At 46.4% G+C, this 26131-nt stretch overlaps 1 protein-coding gene across 1 annotated transcript in view; it reads left to right on the top strand.

Annotated features, from left to right (window-relative positions):
• Positions 1-2770: 2770 nt before the first annotated feature.
• LOC147829077 (uncharacterized) overlaps positions 2771-26131 on the top strand; it is a 256666-nt gene continuing 233305 nt past the window's right edge. Inside the window, exons 1-3 of the mRNA XM_087207160.1 lie at positions 2771-2795; positions 3335-4176; positions 5285-5379. Of these exons, the coding sequence (XP_087063286.1) occupies positions 2771-2795; positions 3335-4176; positions 5285-5379 (962 nt within the window). The remainder of the gene's footprint in view (positions 2796-3334; positions 4177-5284; positions 5380-26131) is intronic.

Here is a 26131-nt window from a genome sequence, read left to right as displayed (position 1 = left end):
TCTGGTCTTGTAGGGGTCCCTATAAGACTATAACAAGGATAAGCACTCAAGATCTCTCATTTGAGGGGGCTTCTGTTCTTGGGCAAGGAGAGCCATGAGGTTCCTACTTTATTTAGGTAGCTTTTATTGACTGCAGCCTGAATTAGGATTTCCTCATCTGTTCTTCCATGGTTTCTAGAGCAAAGTTTTATTTTGGAGCTATTGGTCACACTATAGTACAACTGTTTACTTATCTGTCACACTGGATTTTATTATAAATGGAGATCATGCTTTATTCTTCAAAGCATCTTTTTGTGCTTGTCATCCTATCCCCAATAATGATGTATTAAATGGATGAATTAAAATGCTTCTGTAATAGGTTCTGACTCGAAATTTTTTTTTGCTGTTTTTGTTTTACATTTCTCATCGGCTTGCAGGGATACTATACTGGTAAACAAGATAAATTCTCTAAAGTGCTTAAAGTGTTTGGAGAAATGCTTCTCCAAGGCTAAGCCCCTCACGCAACTATCAAATGAGACTGTGAACTCAAATTTACCCTTCTCCTTTAGTTTTAGCTGCCAAAGTTGTTTGTTGGTAAACTTGCCTCCACAGTAAAGCTGAGGCAACTGGAGACAATATGCACAAATTTATACAATGCCTGACAAATGGAAGACACCCAATAAAGCTTTATAAAATGAGAAAATGAAATAATAAGTTAATAATAAGGGCCCTATGCTTTACTGGTCATTACACATCTAACAGCATATCATTTAGTGAAAAAATATGTATATATACATCTTCATTATTGTTGATGAAGTGGAAAACATTTCAGTTTTCATCACTGGTGTATCGGTCAGCTTTTGCTGCAGTAACAAATAATCCCAAGATCTCAGAGGTTTACAACAATTATTTCTTACTCTCACGGAGGGCTGTGGGTTTGTTCTGGCTCTCCTGGGCAAGGCTGGGCTTACTGAACTTAGTTGAGCTCTACTGTCTAGCAGGCCTTCTCATTCTTGGAGAAAAGTCAAAGCGGCAGTCAATACCTGAGATGCTCTATGCAATGTCAAGGCCAAAGCTCCAAGGGATAGAAGGACAGGGCAAGCCACGCAAATGCACACAAAGCTTCTGCTTGGACACAGCATATCTCAGGTCTGCTCATGTTCCACTGGTCAAAGGGTGGCACATGGCCAAGCTCAGCATCACTGCAGTGAGTGGGGAAAGGGCTACTATGGGAAGTTCTGCTGAGGGGAGGGAAAAATGTGAACGCATAGTGGAATCCACCAAAACTGTGTCTGAAGTAATGCTTGTCAAAGCCACTATTTGCCCTTCGGTAACAGTAATTATTCTCTAAAACTTTGGAGTTCAACTTATATAGTTTGAGTAATAAGGGTGATAAGTAATAAGGTCTTCTATTGGCTCTGCATAAATAGACACTGGGAGAAAAGTAAACAGATTTGGGCATTTTCGCTAAAGAAATAAAGCTAACTTTATAAATATATAAACATTTTTAAGAGGGTGATGATGTCAGTTTTTACAAAATATTTTTGTGGTCTAGGCCATCAGAGGGGATCTAAATTAAAGCAGACATATTAGGGTGCAGTTACCAGAAGGGACGATTTCTTGACCAGTCAAGTGAAAAAGACACAAAAGGGCAGAAGATATGTCTACTGGAACAATTAAATCTTTTATCTGCTTGAAGGAAGAAGCCTTGGCCAGATGACAGCCAATATTCTGTTTATAGAACTTTGAATCTGGAAATAAAAAAGTCCTTTTAAAAACAGATGGTGTTACAATTCCTCTTCCATCAGCAAAGTGGCATTAAGAAACTCAGGGGGCTGGGTAGGTACAGAAAATGAAAAGCCTAAGAGAAATAAATATGAGAGGAAAATATAATTCTGAGCATTCATTGCTTGTTCTTCGGAGACTAGCACATCACAGTGAATTCTCGTTTTCAATGTATTCACTTATTTAATCCAGATTTTCTTTCAGAAAACATTTAATTAGTACCTACTACATGTCACTCATTGTGATAGACGGTTCGTCTGGAAAGAAATGGTACAATTTACAGTTAAAACATCCAATATAATCAGCTACAAATGTCAGCATCACCATCACCTCCAAATTTTATGCTTACCCTTTAGGAAAGAGAGTAAGATATTTAAACTACATTTTATGATCTACAGCTTTGAAAGTCTAAATGCTAAAAAAATTACTGCCTTTAGAAATACACTTTTTTCCTCAGGCATTTTTAATGAGCTCTGAGGTAGGTGTGAGAGACAAGCAATCCTCTCTTACAGCAAATTCCCCTTTTATTTGCTTTTGAGGTGGATTTGTGAACACAGCAGCATTGAGGGGCTGTTGCAATCGGTGTATAGTTTTAAAGAGGTTCCGGGTCTGCAAAGTCTAACAGCAGATTCTGAATGTGTCGATCTGCACGGCCTGCCTGAGAGGCTCAGAAATCAATAGTTTTCTCATGAAAAGATGCATGTTTTTTTTTTTGGTAATGACAGAAATATTTGTCACAGGAGTTGCTCTGTGGTATTACTGAGCCTTAATCCCTGTGCTAGCAATGGATTGCGCTCTCTTCTGTTACAACCAATTTATGATAATGCTGGCCCACTCTTGCTAGCGGGCACCAAGAGCCAAGCATTTGGGAACTGCTGACTCACTTAACCCTCTTCGCAGTGGGAGGGTAGGAGCTGTTTTGTAACTCCACCTTGTCCCCATTTTGGAGATTAGGAAACTGAGGCAAGAGAGGCTAAGAATGGGCACCGGGTCACAAGACCGGTCAATGGTAGGGCTGGCTGTTGGACCTAGTTGGTATAGCTCTGTTTTTGTACCCTTCAAAAATCCAGTAACCTGAGATCTTTTTTAAAAAATTGGTTTATGTTTGGGACATAGTAGTTACACTCGCTTTGGAGAACTGGCACATACATACATCATCTTGAGTATTTCCCCGCCCCCCCCCCCTTCCACGGATCCCCTTCTTCACCTCCAGAAGGTCTGGCTCCTTGTCTCCTACCGTCTTTCCTTTATTTGACTATTTATATTTTGGGCTTCTAATATAAGAGAAGCCATGCAGTATTTAATTTTCTGTGTCTGACTTATTTCACGTAGCACTGTGGTCTCAAAAATCTATCTATTTTCCTGGAAGTGACAGGAATTCATTCTGAGATCTTGTTTAATAACAACAACAACAACAACAACAACAACAAAAGCCTGCTGTTTCCTTTGGTTTCATCCTACCCTTCAGCCTGATTTTCTGGTTCTTCTGGTTTGGACCGAGGTTGTCGTTGCTTCTCTCTGTGCAGGTGAAGAACTTTTCCAGACCCTTGTGGTTCTGAATCTCAAACAGTACACAGTGAGCACACGCTTAAAATACAAGGACCGAGGGCTGTCAGTAATCGAGAGAGGCCTGATTCTGGCCTAAAAGGACCGGGCGGTCTCCAAAGACAAGAAGTATTCAAAGTGCAGGGGTCGGGAGCTGGCGGCCTCCAGGCAGGACGGGGGCTCTCGGGGGCGACCCTGGGGACCAGCACCGCGGGGCCGGGGTCTCGGGTTCCCCGCGGGTCCAGGCCAGAGCGCGTCGCCGCGCGCCCGGGGGGAGGGGGCGGTGTCGGCTCCTGCCGGGGAGCGCGAGGGGCGTGGGTGCCCGAGCCGGGGAGGCGCGTGGGCGACCTCTGGGCACCGGGGACGTCAGAGCGAGCCGGGGCGGCGCAGCGCGCGCGGGGCCTCCCCGACTCTGCACCCTCGCGCCTCCCCTGCGCACCTGGCTGCGCCCGGCTGCACGCGGGCAGCCCGCTGCGCCCCGGCGACGGCCCCGTCCCCGCCCCACCGCGTGCTCCTCCCCGGGGCTCGGCGTGCTCGTTCACCACCACTCGGGTCGGGCGCGCCGGTGGGTTTGGCCTGCGCGCGGCGGGGCGGGGGAGCGCAGGGGCGGGCGCCAGTGTCGTGAGTCACCGCTACCTGGAGCGCCGGGACGCCGCGCCGCCAGCCGAGCCCAGCCGAGCCGGAGCGCGCCGTCAGCCAGGCCCGCGCCCGAGCGGGCTCCCCGGGGGATGTCACAGCGGCTCTTCGGAGCCCCTAGCCGCGTCCCCGCTGCAGTCACCGCCCGCGGGAGCCGCGACCATGAACCCCCAGTGCGCCCGCTGCGGGAAAGTCGTGTATCCCACGGAGAAAGTCAACTGCCTGGATAAGGTGAGCGGGGCGCGGGCTGCACCTGCTCGGGGAAGTTTGGGCACCGGGGACGCCAAGGGCAGAGCGGGTCGGGGCATCGCGGGCTTCTCGGCGCGGGGTCAGGGATGTCGCGGGCCACGCGTGGCGACTGTGGCGTGGGAAGCGGGGAGGCTGCGGTCGGGGTGTCGCGCCATCAGCACCCTGCTTTTTTTGGGGGGGGGCCGGGGCACCGAGGGACCAGGCTGGGCACCCAGGGGCGCAGCCCGGCCAGCCGCCTCCCTCCCTCCTCCGCTCTGTCCCTGACCTCACCCCACCCGCGTCCCCTCACTTCACCAGCGCCCCAGTGCCTCCCACGACGGCAGCTCGGGAGAAAGGCAAATAGTAATTAATATGTCATGGGGCGGCCGCTGCCGCATTGCTAAGAATAATCCCCACCCGGGAGACGGGCTACTCGCGGGGAGCCGGACCCACGGGTGTCTGATCCACCTGGGTAGGGAATTCCAGAGGAAAGGGCTTTAGCTGGGCGCCTCCAACCGTGACCTGTGTGTGCCCTTCCTGGGCGCGGATGGAGGCCGACAGCCTTCGAGAGACCCAGGCCCTCTGGGCGAGGGACTGACAATTAAAACCAGCGCAGGCGACGCGGTGCCTCCCGAGACAGAGACTGCGTCCGCAGTGGGGAAGCTGGACCGGGCTGGGGGAGAGGGGGCTGACCTCGTCGATCTGCCTGGCTCCGCTGCATGAGTATTCTGGAGATCGTCCAGATTCCGGGTTTAAGCACTTTGAACTGGAACCCTCTTCGTTTTGAAGCCACTCCATGGGCCCCGTTTCTCTATTAAACGACTGCAGAGTTCCTTCCCGGCTGCTCAGAGAAGGGCGGTAGGGATAGAACCTGAGCCTCTCCCCTCCCGAGTCTGTAGTTGTGGTGGGTTTAACCTAATACTCAAACTGAGCAGCACCCTGCCTGATTCACCGAACTGAACCGAAAGTGGGTAAACACGCACGACCCGCGGTCATCTCCTTGTAGTGTTTTCAGATATTGGGACTGAGATGCACTAAAAAGTCTTCTTTTTGTACTCCTCCTGGCCAGAACTGGCATCATACTGAATTTTTTCAATATTTTCTTTTGCAGTACTGGCATAAAGGATGTTTCCATTGTGAGGTTTGTAAGATGGCTCTCAATATGAACAACTACAAAGGCTATGAAAAGAAGCCCTATTGTAATGCGTAAGTATCTCCTGAGCCAGCCTGGCCCGCCAGCTGTGGCACAGTGTGGAGCACAGAGTCGGTGGCTCTGCTTGTTCTGAAGGACTGACTCACTGTGGCACCAGGTGTGCAGGTGGCCAATTACCTGTTTATGCCGGGGACTCTGGGGCCGTGGACTTTGCTGAAGGTCACTGTGCAGATGTCTTGCTAATGCGTAGGGTAATTTGCTGGCATCTTCTACCACATTAGCCTTTGAGGTTCACAGCCTTCCAGATTTAGGGACATTTATTAGGAGCTGCAGAGCTTACCCACTGAGAATGTGTGGGCTCTGACATGCCTATCAGGTAGATTTCCATTTTCATTGCGTGTCAATTTCCATTTTAATCATAGGATGTTACCAGCTTGCAGTGTTATATCTGAACCTAGTTGCTAGGGAGAGGAGTCTGGCATGCTTGGTCTCAGCTGAGGCCACACCAGCCATCCAGGGGCTTAAACCGGGAACCAGAGGGTTGGGACATGATATTCTCAGCCTGTTAGTAGTAGGTCTGTTGTAGTAGACAGGGTATTTCCAGCTGTCTGGTAGTGGGTGGGGATTGAAGAAGTTAGGCTTGGTCTCACAGGCTGTTCTGTAGGCACTCTTCTAGCCTAAAGCAGCAATTAGCCAGCATTTACATAGCTCTCACTGTGGGCCCGGGCTTGTTCTGAGCATTTTACTCATACTGACTCAAATGAGTGGACACTTTACAATGACCCGTGAATTAAGGGGTACTATTACCCCGTTTGACAGGTAAACTGAGGCAGATAAACCACACGCAGGTGCAGAGCTCCATGTCTGTCAGAACTTCCACATGGCTCCTTTGCTGCCTTGGGGCCTCCACTGCTGCGAGTACGCCTGGCCATACACTGCTTTTAGCTGTGTGCTCCTGGCCCTGATTCTCAAGCCTTCCCGTTCTTCCCAGTTTCCCCGTGGGGGTGGCCTGGCTTGTGGGGGACACAGGGACCTGGGGACCCCTAGCCTTTTGGCTGGAACGTTTCGGGGGCTTTGGCAGCTTCCTCCGGGTCTCCTGGGGGTGGCAGCTGGGGTCGGTGTATTGTCACAGACTACAGGTGTTTGGTGTCCAAGTGCAATGCGCTTCTACCTTTCTGGTGAAGAGGTTTAAAGAGATGTTTGTTGAAGAATTAAATTTTGTTTATTCTAATTATATTTCCTTCAGGTTTAGTTTAGTGCTAATAAGTAACCCAGAAACTTTGGAAGAAATCAGAAAACGGGGACTTGACAGCACTTACTTCCTAGGATAAGTGAAGGCCATAGCTTTCCCCTCAACTTCTTGTTTACAATCCTAGACCGTGCCTCCTCCAGGGAAAAGGGGGAACAGAAATGAGGTTTCAGCGTCACAGTGGTCTCCTGCTTTCTATAGGGAGAAGTATAAGTGATTGGTTAAAGATCAGAGGCAGGTGGCAGTAAGGAGAAAGGAAAGGGGCCTAAAAGCCATAAACGGAATAATTGTTCTTTGGTTAAAGGAAAGCCAGCCACTCTTCCCTCTCCCCGTGGCTGTTTCAGCCTGCAGCCTGATTCCATCAGGGTTTATGGGCCACATCAGGATTCCCCACAGCTTCGAGCGAAGTGATAACCATGCTGATAACCATGCCCGTGGCTGCTCCTGGTAGGCCTGCAGGGGCTGGGAGGGGTACAGGACCCCCAGAGCAGAGGCACTGAATTTAAAGTCGGCACTTACTGATTAAGTTCATTTTGACTAAAAAAAGAATGTCAGACTCTGCCGCAAGATGTGGGTGAGTGGAGAAAGGCTGGTTTGCACTCTGACTGAATAGTGAAGTGGTGCCCAGAAATGCTGAGATCTGGGTCCCTCCCAAAATTCTGTTTATTAGTAGGAAATACCTTGCTGGGTGGTTTCAGAGATCTGAATCTTACTTTTAATATTCCAGGTAACTCTAAATCCAGTGTTTACAGATGACCTCTTTGACTTTTCTCATATGATTCCAGTATTTTACTAATGTGCTTTCAAGTCAGAGTTTTAGGGTAGCACATCAGCTATTTAGGTTAATATTGGATCTGGTAGTCCCTTTATTGAGTTGATTAAAAAGGGAAGATAGGAATCTGGTTTTAGGGTGGATGAGTAGAGAGAGCTGGGGCTTTAAATTTATTTAATTCTGAGCTGGGGATTTAGCTCAGTGGCACTGTGCCTGCCTTGCAAGTGCAAGGTCCCGAGTTCGATCTCTGGTACCAAAGAAAAATTTGTTTAATTTTGCTTTGAGTTTATGTCGTAGCCTGCTAAGCCAACTCCAGAAAGGAGGCCCGGTGAGCTGCAGGTTCCATCTGCTCCGAGGACTCCTGGTTCAAAAGCATCTGTTGCTTTTATCCCATAATGTTCTAAAGGGCACATGTTGCCATGTAAACTGGTGCACGTGGCTTGGCCTCTGGGGACCCCGAGGCATCTGTGTCTAGTAGCTATTCCCTGTGGTCAGCTGCCAGGGTGACATATCTCTGTGGGTCAGTGGTGGAAAGGTGATTCTCTAGTGTGTTGGCTCCCAGAAAATGAACCGTTTGCTCTCCATAAAGCAATATTTTTATCTGTCCCTGGTTTGGTTCAACACTCGTGTTCTTCCCCCACCCCCATTACTTTTTATTGTGAAAATTTCTGTACATATAGGATGAGTGAAAGAATGAACAATACAGTCACCCCACAGTATTTGAGGTAGGTTGGTGCCAGGACCCCCACCCATACCAAAATCTGCGGATGCTCAAACTCATTACAGAAAATGGTGTAGTATCTACATAGGACCTACAAAATCCTCCTGTAGACCGTAGACCACTTCTAGATGACTTGTAATAAATAATACAGTGTAAATGCTGTCTAAATAGTGGGGCTGTATGGCTTAGGGAGCAGTGGCAAAGAGAAAAGTCCATGTGTGTTTAGTGCAGGTGGAATTTGTAAAAAATTATTTTTAATCTACGATTAGTTGAATCTTGAAGGTGGACCCACAGATAAGCAGGGCTGATGACAGGAGCAGCTGTACTGAGATTCAAGTATTAACACTTTCTCATATTTGCTTCATATTTTAATCTGCCAGCAGTCACATGTACAATTTTTTAAACATTGTTGGGCCATCTGTCAGTTTCCTAGATCTTGACATTTCCACCCTACGTCAGGCACTATGAATGAGGACATTTTCTTAATGAATCGCAAAGCAATTAATGCACCTAAGAAAATGAACAAAAACACTTTTCTAATATCTATGTCCTGCCCATGGTCACATTTTCCTCATTGTCCTCAGAATAACTTTTACAGCTGTGTTTTTTAAACAAAGTATGAACAAGGTTCATACTTTACACTTTTTGTATGAAAATGACAACTTTTCATGGCTCTTGGAGATCCAATATCAATTGTTCAGTTTCTACTGTCGTCTCTCTTGGCTTATGTAACCTCTCAGAGTTTTCAGGAAGAGGAGTTACATAGCATTTCTTGTGCAAATACCATGCATAATTAAGAACCTTTAGAGGAAATATTAAGAATATGTTTAAAAATGTGAAACTACGCACATGGACATTTAGAATCATTTAGGAAAAAGTAGAGGGTTTGTATTTTAATTGACACCGGAGGGCATTTTTTAATGGAATAAAACAGTGAGCACTTTGGTTTTAATGTGTTGCTTGTTTGTATTCTCATATGTTTAGAGAAGAACCAAGTATTCTATTTGATTTCCTGCAAAGGAGAACTTGTATAAAGTATAATTTATATGATATTTAAATTTTGATCTTTTGATAGAAGGATCAAAGTATAGAACATATTAGATGTAAGATTGGGCATAATGCACATTTAGTCTCTAATGCAGCAGTGCACACTATTAAAATATTTAAAAACAAACTGGTCGACTTGAGTACGTGGTGTGTTTGCATAAGCTTTATGTTTCATAAGCACGCAGTGGATTCTTAAGCACATTCTGGATTGTTTTCATCTCAGAACTTGCAAAGCAAAGAGGGCTAAGCAATGTTCTTATTGTTAAGAGGTGCTGAGAAAATAACACTAGATGATTAGACAAAAAAACATAGCTCATGTTTGTACGTGAATTTATGTGCCAAGTCAAACAATAAACCTTTTGCTATGCGATACACTACACAAAGAATATAAACCCCAAGGCTATTTGTTAAATTGTTTAGCTTATTATGTATAGAAGTCACAATTTGCGTTTACTTTGTGTGTGTAAAAAAAAAATCAATTCTCAGAAATTTTCCGAGAGAGAGATGACCACGGATAGCTGGTCATCAGTAACTGGCCGGGTACAGGCTATCACCGAATATCCGATTATCTTGGATCAGGCTAGGGACCGGGTCCTGAAGCCACGGTTTCATCTGACCTTGCCCATAATTTCCCCAAATCATCTCTTCTGCAGAAATTATCTGTCCAGACCTGTACACATTTTGTATCTCTTGAACCTCTGTCAAATGCATCTTTAATGATAGGGCTAAACGAACCCAAATGTCTAAGGGTGTTTGGTTATCTTTTTGAATAAGATTCCCGTCACCAGAGGGTCTTGCTTCACATGATTTTGGAAGACTTTTAAAAAATGAAGCAGCAGGCTGTGTGTTGCTGCTCCTTTCCCTTTGGCTGTGTTAGCTGCTGTCTCCTGAATATTTATGGAGCATCCCCAGCCCGGAGGATGCTGGGCCTGGTCATTTCAGCTCCCGGTGTGGTCAGTGCACTTCAGCAGGCCGTCTCGAGGGTGATTATCTAGGGCACTGCTCTGCTGGCTCTCACTTACCATTACTCTGTTGGCCACTGTTTGTTAGTCTTCTTCCTGAGGTTATCAGAGGACAAGGGAGGAAACAACGAAATGCAAACCCGAGAGTTTCCACACCATCTAGTGCTCTGATGTTTTTGTGCCTCCCACATTTGGTTCTGTAACACTCCGAGGACTGGCGTTATCTCCAGGGAACTTAATGAAATTCCTCCTATTCAGTCAGCTCTGGTTACCTAAGAGCCTGCCACTAAGTTCAGCATGTTGTCATTAGGGAGTTGGAGCTCATTGGAGATGGACTGAATCCTGGCTTCGTCCTGTTTTACTGAGCAAGTCTCTGGATTGCTAAGCTTCGGTTTCCTCATCTGTAAAATGGGACTATTAATGCCAGACTCATACAGCTGTGTGCAGATTAACGAGACCACACATGGAAAGGGTCCAGCCCGGGGTCCAGTACATGGCAGGCCTTTATTCAGCAGTGGTGCTCTTGTTTCTGCAGTGGTACTTTTTTGAGGGATGAATTGCTAAATTGCCCAGGCTTGGCTCAAGTTTGCAATCCTCCTGCCTCAGCCTCTCAGCGTGCTGGGATTACAGGCAAGCACCACCACATCTGGCTGAAAGGTTTATGCTAAAGGTTTTTACATTGTAGATTGCTGTCCAATAGAGGGTTGTAACCCGAATTTAAAGAAAGAAAAATAGCAAGAGGAGAGAAAATATCAGAGTGCATTTGACTAGTCAAATAGTATTTTTTTGGCAAATGTCTTTCCTCCTAGTAGTATGGGTAGGTGTGTGTACTGGATCATGATACAGACAATATTTTTTTGTTGAAAAATTCCAGAAACTCTAGGTTTTTTTTTGTGGTACTGAGGACTGAAGCCAGTGCCATGTGCCATGTGCACGCTAGGCAAGTGCTTTACCCCTGGGTTACATCCCCAGCCCTTTCTTTAAATTTTGTTTTTTGAGACAGTGTCTCCCTAAGTTGTCCAGGGGCCTGGGCCTCAGGATCCTCTTGCCTCAGCCTCCTGAGTAGCTGGGATTACAGGCAGGCACCCCCTGCCTGGCTTGGTTCCCTAGTTTTAGTGCCCGGCAGGCCAGCAAGCATTGAGAATCGTCACGGCCAGGCCCTCTCCAGTGGTGGCGCAGCATGCAGGAACCACATGGGCCTATCTGTATCCCTCGGAGGGATGTGTGTGTGTTCACCTGCTTGTCCCCAGACCGTGGCACTTAAGATGTGCTCAGTTAACACCAGCCCCTCAGTGATTGTGGACAACACCAGCCAATTAGTGTGTGGTGTCTGCACTGAACCCCGGTTCAGAGTGAGGCCAGGCAAGCTCCTGACACTTGGGTGGGCTGAGTTAACTGCCTTGGGGTTGGGCTCTTAGGAGCCTGCATGGTGGTCTGGTAACCAGGCTTCACCAAGCATGAGACCCAAGGATAGAATACTCCTGTGGATGGCACAGACTCACGAATTCCAGCTTAGAACAGGCATGTCAGAATTGGCTTTCTGCCCAGTTTCAAAATACATCTTTCTGAAAGCATCCCTTATTGCTGTTGATTTTTTTCTGGGTTTCATTATATTCTGTAAAATGGGAAAAATATCTTTATTCTAACAAATACTTTATAGAGGTTAAATAGGAGAAATGTTTGTAAGTCAGTATATCGGATGACACCTACTAGGTACCTAAGCATCAGCCCAATCCCTTATTTATGATAATAAGTGAAAGCTGTCTTATATTTCTCCCTAAAGAGAGGAGAAAATGTAACCTTGTTAAAAGCAACAATGGGGGCTGGGGATTTAGCTCAGTGGTTCTGCCACCTGCCTCGAAAGCACAAGGTCCCGAGTTTGATCTCCGGTACTGACCCCCCCGCCAAAAGAAAGTGACAATGGAAGAATATTGTGGTATGTAGGGGCTCTAGTTTTATCCATTAGTACATGTTGTTTTTTCTTGAAACAGTGTTCTGGTATATAGTTCAGGCTGGCCTTGAAAACACAGTGATCCTCCTGCCTCAGCCTTCTGAGTGCTGAGATTACAGCATGCACCACTGCGCTCAGCTAGCCTGACTTTTAAGTTGCATCCTTCACAGAAAAAATGAGACCTTTGCTCCTTGATGTAGTACTGGATAGGAAAGGATGACTATTTGGGGGTCATAATTGGTGATTGAAGAAGAGAGAAGGATACGCTTTGATTGGAATGAGAATGTTCTGATATACACTGGAAGCGCTGATTCTCAGTTACCATATCTTGCCATTGACTACACCAAAGGGATTTTAGTATCTTGAAATCATGGTAGAGGACCGTATTAACAAATCATGCCCCGAAGCCGGGTGTGGTGGCACACTCCAGTAGTTTCAGCACTAAGGAGGCTGAGGCAGGAAGATTGTTGCGAGTTTGAGGCCAGCCTGGGCCACATAGTGAGTTCAAGACCAGCTTGAACTACTTAGTGAGATCCTAACTAAAAAGAAAAAAAAAAATCTTGCACTGAGCTCTGCCCCATTTGAACGTGTTTCCAAAAGGTGTCTGTGGTACCCGGTTTCTGCCTGTTTCTGTTGATGCATTCATTGTGGAATGATGTCAGATTAGAAAAGATTTCAAAGTGAAGCCAAGCAGATATCTCTTGAATCATGGCGAAATGCAAGGTTAATGCAAGACATAGATGTGTGCACTTAGAGGTGTATTGATTATGTGTCAAGGACCAGTGTAAGAGTACATTTCGGTACATCTTCTTTAACCTTTTCAGATGAGCATTGTAGGGCGCAGTTCCGGGAATGTGGGTTGGGGGAGATGCAGGCGCAGCACCCCCGACACCCTGTCCTGCAGAGCCGGGCGCTCAGGGGCTCCAGAGGCAGCCGAAGTTGCCTTCTTCTCTCTTCCGTTTCTGCTCTACTGTAAGCACACTGCCCAAGGCTTTTAACATTTGGAGAATATTTATGAGTGGAGTGACCAGCACACTGCAGACACAGGCGAAAGGGGTTATCATCGATTCTTCTGTGCTCAGGTTTGCTGTTGGAATTCGGCACAGTCCTGCTACTGAATCAGATGGTTCTGCAGGCCTCTCTGGCGATACCTAGATGGGGCCCACACAACTATGAAAGAAGCCGCTTCTGAAAGGACCAGGTCTGAATGGCTACTACTGACCGCAGCTCTGGAGCCCCACATTCATTTCATTTAGAATGAGCTTTGCATTTTCCTGGGGGTCCTGGAGGAGTGGCTTTGCAGTTAGCTTCTGTTCACCCTGCCGGCACCTCTGTTGACTCATTTCCACTGAATGCTAGGAGGAGCTGGCAGATAACTCTTTTGATATGTGCATTCCTGAGGCGCATTGATCACTAACCGGACTGGTGGGCTGTTCTACCTCTACCCTGGCTCAGGGTCTGAAAAGCCACTTAGAAATCCTTGATCAGCTCCTCGGGCAGTCCTTACCCATCGAAGGGCGAGGGCAAAGCCAAGCCAGAGCTTGGAGGGTATGATGGCTGTGCGTGGCCCAGGGGCTGCGGATCTGGGGTGGAGAGGGGGAGCGAGTGGGTTGCCTGCTGGTATTGCATGTGGCCTTTAAATAGCACTTCATTATCCATTAATGGATCAAGAGCATGTGTGCCTGAGATTGCACAGGGCAGGGACAGTAAGTGCACAGGTCACGTGGGAGGGCGGGCCCTTAGCGCACGCGTCCTGATGTCTGATTGGTTGGATGATCAGCACCCTTCTGTCCTGGCCTCTCTCCCACAGTCCACTCCGGCTCCTGCGGCTCCTGCGCCTCCTGCATCTCTGTCGTCGTCCTCACCTCCCTCCTCGCTGTCCCCATCCCCACGTATCCATTCCTCTGCCCTTCCCCTGGCTCAGGTTGTCTTCTGTGTGGCCAGCAACCTTCCCCTTGTCCCCCGATTGTCTTGCTCCGTTTCACAGATGGCCATCACCATTGTCTTTCAGAACATGATTTGCTTCGTATTTGACAGCTGCCCGTAGCCTACAGAAAAAAAGAACAAGTTGGAATTCTGACAAACACCCGGGACCTTCCACAATCTTCTCTACCCACTCCTATTTACCCTTCTCCTGCCCTGCCACAGTGGGCTGCTAGCTCCAGAGCCTTCACCAGATTTGTTAAGGATCAGTATCCTTGCTTGTAGAATGGGTGTAAGAATAGACTTGAACTCAGAGCATTAAGGATTCATTGGAATAAAGAAGTTCAGCAGGGTTTTGGGGATTTAATAAACATTAGAAGTAATTTTCATCACTAGTTAAATACAGTGATTTGACGGTTCCCTGTCTATTTTATAAGCCTTCTTGCCTGAGAGTTACTTTGATCTGTAAGTCTCTACCTTTGTGAAAATGTTCTGAATCTCTGTCAACTGTTTGACTCTCTGCATTCATTGTAGTTTTTTTACCTAAAAAAATTACATCACTCATCAGATAGCCTGTCTTGTACTGTAGTTGTGTCTGGGTGCCACATAAGGTGATTTTGTGCTTATTGGACTGTGCTGGTTCTCAGCCTGGGGATGGAGGGGCTGGGGAGAAGGGTAGGTCAAGTCAGCATCAAGAGATTTGCTTCTGAAAGGGGCTGTTGCTGGCCAGCGCTGGCGGTGTTGAGTGCTGCACTGCGTCGCTGACGTTAACCACCTGGGGCCTGTGAGTGAGCGTCGCCTCACAGGTTATGGACGCAGCCCACAGGGAGGCCACAGATGCCAGCCACAAGTTGGGAGCTCTCAGTTCACCCACACTTCTGACCAACTGCTTGCAAATTGGACGGTGTCTACAGTGCTTTTGGATATGACATTAGGTTGGATGAGTCACAGGACCCAGGAAAGTGCCTTACTTAAGGTTATAATTTCATCATAAATGATATAAATTGAGCAGCCGAAGGAAGAGACACACAAGGCAAAGTCCCAGAGATTCCTGGGCACCCGGCACGTAGATGTATTTCAACAAGCTTTGGGCCCGAGTGCTTATTGGGTGATTTGTTACTTGGGCATGATCGCTCCATTCACTGGCCATGTGACTGTGCAGTCTCCAGCACCCCTTCCCTCCCAAGGAGGGGTTGGTTAATATCGCCCCACTCAACACCCCAACCTGATGACATGGTTGGTCTTACTGAAGCAGCCAACCCCCACCTGGATTCATCTTCTCTTTTGCTTTTGTTAGTGCATGTTTGTAGCACACAATGTTTACATTCCTTGTAGGGCATTGGTACATGTACGTAACACATCTCAGTTCCCTTTTGCCTCTCTTTTCCTTTCCTTCCTTTCCCCTCCATCCATCTTTGATCCTCTTCCATTTTGAAAGCAGACATTCAGATGTGTCCAGGGGGCTCAGGAGTGGCAGAGAAACTCCAGTTACTTGGGAAATTCCAAGTATTTAAAGTATTCCTCCCAGGAACTATGGACCAAGGCCAATCAAATTCTTTATTATCCAACAGGTGTGATCTACCTGTCTCAATCAAATGTCCTCTTTGTTCATATCATGACGTTCCTCTCCCATTTTGATAAGAGCAGCGATGTGAAGTCCACCATCCTTATTTAGTCAACAGAAGTTGGATAAGATACAGAAACAGCTACTGGCCGTGGAAAGACCCTCAGCATAACTCTCTATAGTTGGTTTTTATACATGAATCTTTCCTACAGCAAATTACATTCTTGAGGGAAGGACTGGTCCTAATTGTCATTGTGTGTCACGTGCTACTTAGAAAGCACCCTTTGGTAGAGCAGACTCCCCAGCTACCTTGGTCAGGGCACAGTGAGCCTTGTTGGCCACGTGAGTGATCCAGCCAGCCAAGACAGGTGACTCCAAGACAGGGACGAGACTCTCCTTTCCGTAAGTATCCCTGTGACAGTCCTGACTGGAGCTGGCCATTTGCACCACTTCTCAGCACCTCTTCTGCTTAGGGGAAATATTGAAATCGATAGCTAGATGACCAGTCTCTGTCCTGCACCTGGACCGAGGAGGAGAGGAATGGCACCTACAAAAGGAGTTGATAAATCACCTTGTTGCCACACCGCTTCCAAAGTCTTAGGAGCAAATCCTGTGATTTTGACCAAGGCCATATGTATGTTGACTTGCATATCATGTATATTGATCTCCTGGACATAAGTCTAATCACTTTCTTTCCTGAAACTGAATTTAATCAGGGATCAGAGACTCAATCTGGGATGAATGAAAAGTCTGTATTTCTTTCATGAAAAAATTTTATTTTCTCATGGGATTTTTTTGTAATCCCGTGTCTTTTCTTCCCCATTTCCAGAACCTCCTGAGTAACTCACAAGGATACATGCTCCCCACCTCTTCCCACTCTGCTTCTCTCCCCTTCTCGGCAGCAAGCCTATTCTGTTGCCAGTGACGTAGTTCTCCCATTTTCTTAATGTTACATGAAATTCTATTTAAAACTTTCACGATGCTCCAGGCACGTGATAATTAAGGGTTATTCCTGTCAAGAATAGAAACAGCATATTAGCACGTCTCTTCCTCCTAGGCTGCTAAAGAAGGAAAACCCTGACTGGAGGGCTCGCCTCTGTGGCCTGTTTTGAGAACTGGTTGTGCAACGTTGGGTTGCGCTGGCTGGGAGTCGGGAAGCAGGCTTGTTTGTGTCTCTTGTGTTCTGTGTACCCGAAGGGCTGAGGACTGTCTGCAAACATGAATGATTGTGCACAGGGGCTGCTTCCTGTAGAAGGGCATTTTGGCAGGCACTGAGAGAAAAGCATATTGTTTTCCCCCTGTATATGGTGAGTTTGTAACAGATACTGAGTAAGCATGTGTTGGTTGACTTAAAAAATATCTTTACTCTGAATGGGGTACTGCAGTCTTCTGTCTGATAGCCTGGCTTTTCCTCTGGTGTATCCTGGTGGGTCAGGAAAGATTGGCTCCCTGGATTTAAAAATTCTGTAGCAGGAGAAAACAGGTGGTCACATAAAGGAGGTACCTGAAGGGAGGAGGATCAGATAATGCTTGGAAGAGCCAGGGGGTGAATTTGTAGGACCGCCCATCTGTACCACCACGTAGGCACCAGAGAAAGCAAGTAGGGGCAGGTGGCCATCACCACTGTGGGACAGGCGTGGGGCAGGACTGGGATGGTGGCCGTGGAAGGTTCATGTGCTGAAAAGCAGCATGTCCAGTTGGGGGATCCATATATGGAAAGGAGAGGCTTGAGGCTGGAAGGTGACAGCGAGCATCTGCAATGAGGATGAGATGAAGGGGCCATGGAGTTTGCTCCACCGCAGAGCTGACTGTGTGCTGCTTGTCTAGAAGCTTCTCAGCCTGCCGGCACTTGGGCACTATGTGCCGAAAGCGTGAGAGAAAAAGTCCACTTGATTCCTTGCTTTGCTTTTGTTCATAGTTTCACTGCTTTTGTGTTGCTTTGGACTGAATTTGGAAAACAAGAATTGGGTGTGTGGGGGTGGTTTTAGGAGTTGTGAGTGTTTGGGAACATGTGATCTCTGTTATTTGAAATTTCTGAGAGTGAAGGCAGGAACTGCTGGTCACACCACACCTAGGCTTTAGGAAAATTTATCAGCAGTGTAGGAGAGGAGGGCAGGGCTGTGATGGTTCAAGAAGCCCTAGGTTCTGAGAGCTCTCTACGGACAGGAGCCCTGTAAGCATCTTACTTCTCCCAGTACATTCCTTGGCTCGAAGTTGGCCTTTAGTAAAGTGGGCCTTTAATAGGTAAACAAAAAAGGGTGTCTTAGTCATCTTTCTATGACTGTAACAAAATGCCTGTGATAAATCAGCTTTTGTAGAGAAAAGGCTTATTTTGGCTCACAGTTTTGGAAGGATCAGTCCATACTTGGGTGGATCCATTGCCTTGGGGCTTGTGGCAGGGGAGTGCATCCTGGCAGGAGTAGGTAACAGAACAGGTCCACTTCATGGCCAGGATGAGAGCAAAGGAGGAACAGCTCATGGTCCCACAGTCCCCTGCAAGGATGCATCTCCAGTGGTCCAAGACCTGTACTGGCTCCTACCATGCTGAGGATTTCATTCTGTCCCAGTAGTGCCAAGCTGGGAACCAAGCCTTGGGGGACATTTTGGATCCAAATTATAGCAAAAGGGGTAGAATGAAAAGTGGTTGAAATGGGAAGGCTGAAAAATAAAGTTCTGGTGGAAGAAGTGGTCGTTATTGAAGAGGGAGAATACATTTAAAAACAAAGGGTTCTGAGTCCAACACAGTTTACATGATGGATGGCTGAGAGTTCACGAAAGGGCACAAATGGAGTCAGATCAGGAAAGCTAGAGGCCCAGAGGGCAATGGCTTTCGAAAAAGCTTGAAGACAGAGGAGTTTTCAAAGTGTTTATGTGCCAAGGAGGGAGAAAAAAAAGAGATGTACCATTGGTTGGGCGAGACACTGTGACAATAAACAATTAGACAATAGTGAAGAAAAAAGTGGTTATTTGATTCCTACTTGGCTTTCATCATTTCAACTAAGAAGAATAGAGTTACAACTAGCAACAATCCACAAACATCATTAAGAGATTAGAGTAAAAGTTGGGAGAGCCAGGAGTAAGAACCTGCCAAGGCATTCTTTGTGATCGAAGAATTTTGAGTCTCTAGATCCAGAAGAGTAGCATCTTGGGCACCCAAGAGAGCCCTGAAGATGTGGCTCTGGTCCACAGTCATGGTGACATGGCCCCAGCAACGAGAGAGGATGTGGTGGGAAAGTGAGAGGGGTGGGGTCTGGGGCTCAGCGGGTGTACTTTCCCTGTGGTGCCTCAGTTTCTCTCCCTGGAGAGTGGAGATGCTGTGCTAGTTTTCCTGTCTGCGGGAGATGCTGCATGTCAGGGGATGGTGGTAGAGCATCACCTCCGCTTCCGGTGACCGTAAGAAATCCGTAGGATGCTCTGTGTAAGTCGTTGACACAGAGTAGACACAGTGGAAGCACTAGGTGTAATTGCCACTGCCTGTTCCTTTTGAGAAACTCTGCAAAACAGAGCTTCGGGATGGGGACATTTTCCATTTCACTTTTCGAAGGTGAGAGAGACAGATTGTAGAAATTACAGCCTAATCAATGTGACATTCATTCCTGGCAAAGTTCTCATCTGGGTGAGGGCAGAGATGGTTTGGGAAGACTTCAGGCTAAACAATCCCTGTGGGCTCTGTAATAGTTGGCTGGACTTTGCAGTAGCAAAATACCTAAAACCGAGTGGCTTAAATGACAGAAATTTAGTGTCTTCTAATTCTGGGGCCAGAAGTCCGAATCAGTGTGCTGGAGAGTTGGCTTTTTTTGGGGGCTGGGAGGAAAGCTGTCCCATGCCGGTGGCCTGGGCTTGTAGGTGTCCAGCTTCCCTCGTGTCTTTACCTCCTCTTTCCTGTGTGTGCATCTGAGTACTAATCACCTCGGGTTTTAAGGGCACCGGTCCGTAGAAGGGGTAGGGCCCATCTTATGACCTCAGTTCAACGTGGTTACCTCTGTAAAGAGCCTGTCTCCAGATATGGTCACCTTCCGAGGCACTCGGAGTCAGGACTCCGGCATATCTTTATCCAACAGTTCTCCCTATAGCAGATTCACTAAGAAAAAGTCAAGCAAAGCAAAACTAGCTCAATATTTGACAGTACAGAAGAAAGGAAATATATGTCCGGTGAACTTGGAATTTTGAAGACAGTATTCAGTGTTGTTATTTTTATTTTATTTTATTTTTGGCTTTGACAATCCTCCTGCCTCAGCCTCCTAAAGGCTGGGATTACAGGCGTGTGCTGTTAATTTTTGTATATCACTCCTGGTTAGTGCTGTTGATTTTTGTGTATCAATTATACGTCCATAAAGCCTGAAAAAGTTAGAGATTTAAAAAAGGAAGAAATAGAGACTTTGAATTATAAATTGTCCGTACTGTCTGTTTCCTCATCCAACAACACATTCTCGAGACCATTTTCCAGGGCAGAGGAACCTCCTCTTCCATCCAGGGTCTTTACCGTGTCACTTGTGCCTGCCCTTGTGAAGCAGGTAGGAGATTGTTCCTACCCTGAGGAGAACGGTGTTAAAATATTTATAGGGAAATGAATTTCAGTTTCAAGTGGAAGCGGCAAGAAGAAATACAGTTTAACATTTCACAGAAAATGACACAGTTCTTCCCACTTTATTTTAAAGAGGGGGAAAAAGAACTCTCTTGACAGCGATCGTGGCTGTAGTTCAATGTAAATATTCGAGAGTGGAGATTTATAACCCTAACGTTCCTATCATTTAGGGTTTATATTTCAATTTCAAAATTTAATTGTAGCACAAAACTTTCCCAACTAGCTTCATCTTCTTTTCTTTTCTTTTTTTTGAGACAGGTTCTCGCTACGTAGCCCAGGCTGGCCTCAAACACATGGGGATCCTCCTGCCTCAGCCTCCCAAGTGCTGAAATTACAGGCGTGAGCCACCATACCCACCAAGCTTCACTTTCTTAAACTTATTATTTTATTAATAGTGAAAGCTTTTATCTGTGTTTCAAGGGTGGGTTAGATAAACTCAGTTTTGCAACAGCAGTATTTTCCATATAAGTTACGGCCTCCTAAGAAGACTGTGTATGTGAACAGGCCTAGGTGCATCCCATGATAAGCATGAGCTTTAGCCTGCTTTGTTTTTCTTTGACCTGGTCCCTGGCCAGCCTATTCTTCCAGGTGAACTTTATGAGATAGAAATCTTATCCAGCAATTGAGTTAGTGCTTGTTTTGAGGAAGTGTTCCTCTTCCACGCTTGCCCCTGCCCTGGACTTTGAAAACAAATCCCAAACACACTCCCCCCTTTTCCTTTTCATAATCAGACCTTAGCTTTCAGTGTCTCCCCCAATGCTGCTAGCGTTTCTATCTTGGATTACTTTTTTTGGCAACTCTTTGTACGTTTGGACAAAAGCACACTTGGACTTTTTTGCACCATGCTTACAAATCTAGTCGAGAGAAGCCAGATGGAAAGCTCTCCATGTCTGTAAAGAAAAGGCAAAGGTACTTCGCCCAAATTACATGAGTATAGTTCCTCCTCTTCCTGAATAAATTAAAGCTCTTGATTCTGCTGGTCCTTTTTCTTTTTACCATTTAAGTGGCCAGAAATTCAGGACTTGTTGATATTTTTAACTTTTCTGAAACCCTTTGTTTTAAACTTTGGGGTCTGAGCCTGCCTGAAACTACAGGATGACCTTCCATGTGGCAGCTGAGAGGAGACAGGCCACTGGCCGGGGCCAGCTCTATCCTGGGGCTCCTGTCCTAGTCATCAGGTGGGTTCCACTCTTGATTGTAAGGAAGAAAAGAGATGTTTATGAACAACAGACGCAGCCCTTGCTACGTGGGAGCCCTGGTGACCGCTTGATACTACTTTTCTGAGGAAACCCTGCATGTAGTCAGTTTTGTTTCTAGAACTGGGCAGAGCTTTAGCTATTTCACTGTTTTGATCTTTTCAGATGTTGCAGTTGGCGCAGTTGTTTGAACTGTAGCCATGAGGTGGTTACCTGAGATTCGAGTGTGAAGTTTGAAGTTAAAGTGTGACATTTTTATAGGCACGGCCCTCAAGATTACAGAAGTACTTATGTGCATTTTCTGATTTGGCTTGTGTTCTCCAATTATTTTAGATTTTGTGGGAGATTTAGATATTAGAGTAAGAGTTTGAGAAGGAAATTATTTTTTTTTGCCTGTTTAAACTATAATTTAAAAAAATTGTTCTCCTTGAAAACCCATTAAAGAGACTGTTGGGCATGAAGATTTATGTCACGATGTTGTTACTTTGTAGCATTTTGAATAACATGGAGAGTTTGTGCTGCTGTTTTTGAGAGTTGTACTTTTTTCCTGTCTGGTTTTATATCATGAGTTTTTCAGTGTGCAGGTGGCGTTGAAGCCCAGGAGTGCAGAAGACAGGATTAATGTTACAGTGTGTTTAGATTGCGGCTGACTCTCTTAATGTGACTTCAGGGTTTGCTTTAAAGAGCTGCTGTTCTCTGGAGAGTATTAACACTACAAAGAACTCTTTGCTGAACTGGAGAATTGTTCTCTTTATGATTAAGCCAGTTTTTAGCAAAGAGAAATGCTAAAGAAGGTGAAAGATATTTCAGAGAAACATACCACATCCACAATGTTTTGTATTTTGCCTATTCCATTTTGTTTATGAGGCCTTAAGTTTTGTACCATTTAACAAATAGAATGTAGTCCTACATCTTTTAGGAGAACATATAATTTCTGGGCTGGGGATTTAGCTCAGTAGTTCTGCCGCCTGCCTCAGAAGCGCAAGGTCCCAAGTTCAATCCCCAGTACCACTAAAAAACAAAACAAAACAAAAACAAAACCCAAACAAAGAGAACATTTAATTTCTATATGTACTCTTGTTTCACAAAGTTAGCTTATAATACATTAACCTTTATAACCTTGCTGTGTGGTAGACTTATTATGAGCCCAAGCTTTGAGATGAGACTTTTCCTATATTTCAGTGTTGAGATAATGTGGTACTACAGTTTGGATCTTAAACGTCCCCCCAAAGCCCATAGGCACCAGCCATTCCCGTCATTGGGGCATGCGGCTGAACTGGACAGCCCAGGGTTCAGGGTACACAGTTTGGGACAGGCAGAGAGGAGCTCAGAGAAAGTCCACAAAGGCTGGGAGGGGAGGGGAGGACGCGAGACCATCTTAGTGCATGTGGTAATGTTGCTTCCCTTCAGGGTTATTCCTTTACTCAGGTTGTTGGACATGGGGAAGGTGGTGTAGCTGCTTTTTCCAAGGTCACTTTTTCACTTTAGAAGAACAAAGAGGAAAAGAGTTGTGGTCACTGGATTTCTTGACCAGCTTGATACCTTGGGCTTTTGTCTCTCTCTCCAGTTGTGGTTCTTGAGTTGGAATTTGTGTCTGGAACTGAGCACAGTGCACTATTACCTGATGTTGGATTGGGTGAGCTAGGTAAAAGTCCAGGTGAAATTAAATCTCCTTTCTGTTTTTTCTTAGCTTCTCTTGCTCTGGATTTATGTTGGATGTTTATTAATGGTAGGTATCTCTAGCCTGGTCACCGGTGGGTAGATTCTTATTGGGTGCAAGTAGAATTCTTGGGATAAGTGGATTGGAAACATTATATTGTAATTACTTTCCTAGAGTCCAAACTCGGAAGTTACTCCCTGACTGTTGAGGGTTGGCAAGACAAGGGGCCTGACATCCACTGGGGATTGTCCCATGCTGAAATCCCACATTTGTTGGACACTGGGGAGGAAATAAAGTTGGGTTTGACTCTGGCTCCCTGCTTGCCTCCTTTGTCCCACTGCTTGATAATGAGAATTCCGCTATAGTGGGAATTTGGTTACCCCCACATTTATTCAGTCAGTTTAGGATTCATCCATTCACTTACTCTTCATGGAGCATTTACTGTGAACCAGGCGCTGCCCTGGGCACTGTGGAACTTCCATGTTAGCGGGAGGAGTGGGCCGAAAATAAAACAATGGGTAATGCGTTAGAAAGTGATAAACTCTGAAGAGAAATGTCAGGTGGAGAAGGGAGACAGTGTAAGCGGCCTGGGCTGGAGTGTGGCCCGGGGTGTAGAACGCGCTGGGCAGTCTCCCTCTGGCTGCTGTGAAAATAAAGTGCAAACCGACCCCAAATGGGCCCTTTGTGCACGTACAGTACAGGGACAGTGGCCTATCTGGTGTCAGCAGGAAAGGATCTGGTCAGAAAAATGAGCCCAGGGTTATCAGGAGGCCAGGAACCCAAGGGACTCTGTCCCCCGGGAGGTGCAGGACAAGAAAGAGTGTGAGGACAGAGGCCAGCACCCTCGACAGTCACTGCCGTGACACGTGCAGGGTGAAGGGCTGGGTGTGCAGTGTGCAGGACTCGGTTGCTTCCCGAGTGTTGGCCCTGGCTGCTGGAAGAGGGGCGCAGGGGAGTGCTGCAGAGTGACCCTTCATCCCGCTGCTTGGCCCTCCTTGCTTGGCCTCCCCTCCCTGCCCTTCCTGGGTGCCCAGCATGAATACCTTTCTGAGCAGGGCCACTGATTTCCCTTGGTCAAGGAATGGATTGCAACAGTGGAACCTTGTTCTGCAGCCAGCGTGAAGAGTTCGGTTGCCGTTACACCTCCTGTTCATTTTCTCTGTGACCCGGGCACCTAGGAAAACCCTGGAAGAAAGATTTTATTTTTGGAGCTACTAACAAACACCAGCCTGTCAGCTTTGCATCTGACTTCTGTTCAGAAGTCTTACCAAGGATGTTTCCTATAAAGGTCAGCTCGGACCACGTAAGTCCATCTTTTAAACTTTTTTCTTTGTTTTTTTGAGATAGGGCTTTGCTGTGTAGTTTGTGCTGGCTTTGAACTCATTATATGGCCCAGGCTGGCCTTGAACTTGTGGCCATCCATCCTCCTGCCTCAGCCTCCTGAGCGCTGGGATCACAGGCGGGCTCCACCACGCCCAGCTTCCATCTTTTAAATTTTGGAAACATGGAAGTTGATTTGCATAGTTGATCATCCTGAAGTTTTCACATCTCATCTTTGTATTTGCCAACATCCCTACCAGTTTCTTTCTTGGCAGGGCCAGCGTTTGGCATTCCATGGCCTGTTCTTGGGCCCTGGGACTCAGTGGTTTGGCCTCACATTGGGCCTGTGTGGGTCCCGGAGGGCGCCCTCCTTGGGGTGGGGGTGGGGGTTCCCCTGGTTTCAGGTTTAATTGGTTGTGAAATATGAACAGGAAGGCAAACTTATTTTACATCCAAGCGACTTTTTTGGGGGAGAAGTGGCAAATTAAATTTTATGGGAACAGCTGTTCCTCACAGAATTTGTCGGAAAGTTGATGAGAAGTGAAAACTTGTAATACTCACATCTAAATTCTTAGTTTAAAAAAGAAGCGAGCTGCAAATAAACTAGGATATTGAAATATGAAGAAAAATATTTTTGTAAATATATGTTTGAAAACCTAGGCTCTGTCATTTTACATTTCAGCCTAAGTCTTTCCAAAACAATCCTTGCTCTGATTTGGCAATGGGAGGCTTTATTTAGTTTTGAAGTTGATACTGATTTACTGAAAGAGAAACATAACTCAGAGAGAGAGAGAGAGAGAGAGAGAGAGAGAGAAAGAGAGGGAGAGAGAGAGAGGGAGAGACACTCCCTAAGGGAGAGGAAGCCAGGACCTTTGCACCTGTTCGTCTTCTTTCTCGGACTCCACCACCTCAGAACGTCGGCCTCTCAGTGCCTTTCACCCTGAGTCTCTCTGCTCCCAACAGGGGTGCCTTCCCTCACCTCACCTGCCTGCATTTCTCGCTCCCTTTTTTTTTTTCCAGTGTTGGGGCCTTGTGCATGATAGCCAAGTGCTCTACCACTAAGCCATACTTCCTAGACTCAGGTGGCTGAGGCAGGGGGATTGCCTTGAGTTTGAGACCAGCCTGGACTACATAGTGAGTTCAAGGCCAGACTGAGATAAATAGTGAGATCCTGTCTCAACAAACAAGCAAGCAAAAAACCAAACTCTTATAGCCTAATTTAGTTCTTAGCACTTACATTTACTTGGATAATTCTTCTTCTTTTTTCTTCTTTTTTTGGATTTTTTGAGACAGGGTCTCACTATGTAGTTCAGGCTGGCCTTGAACTCATGACGATCCGCCTGCCTCAGCCTGCCCAGTGCTGGGATTACAGGAGTGTGCCACCATGCCTGACATTGGGTAATTATCCTATGAACTTAATTATATGAGAATACTTCATTGTTGTTTTTGTTATTACTGTATCATCGTTGCCTAAAAACCATACCTGGCATGTTGATGCTTGATAAATGAAGGAATTCCTGAATAGGTTGATGTTGGGTGGCCACAGCAAAGCCAGCGTGAAGACCGATGCATGAAGCTTCAAGTTCAGATGCACTGAGGGCTAGGCAGCCACAGTATCTACGAAGCCGACCAAGCACAGCCCAAGTTCTAGTAGAGCAGGTAGACAGGGATCCACAGAGCGGTTGTTCTCTTGCCTCCTTCCAGAAGGCCACAGGCTTGGACCTGGGTAAACTTGAAGCAGAAGGGACTTCAGGGCAAGAAGAGCAGGGAGGGACCCTAGGTACCTTTTGAAGAGTGGAAGGAGATGGCTGGATCCGAAAGCATACAGGAAGAAACATTAGGCAGCCATGTGTCT

The sequence above is a fragment of the Heterocephalus glaber genome, unplaced genomic scaffold, assembly GCF_053883595.1.
Source record: "Heterocephalus glaber isolate CG9 unplaced genomic scaffold, H.glaber_assembly_v1.0 deba00000768, whole genome shotgun sequence".
NCBI classification, from domain to species: Eukaryota; Metazoa; Chordata; class Mammalia; order Rodentia; family Bathyergidae; genus Heterocephalus; species Heterocephalus glaber.
The sequence above is the reverse complement of the archived record's forward strand: the minus strand, read 5'-3'. Positions and strand labels throughout refer to the sequence as shown.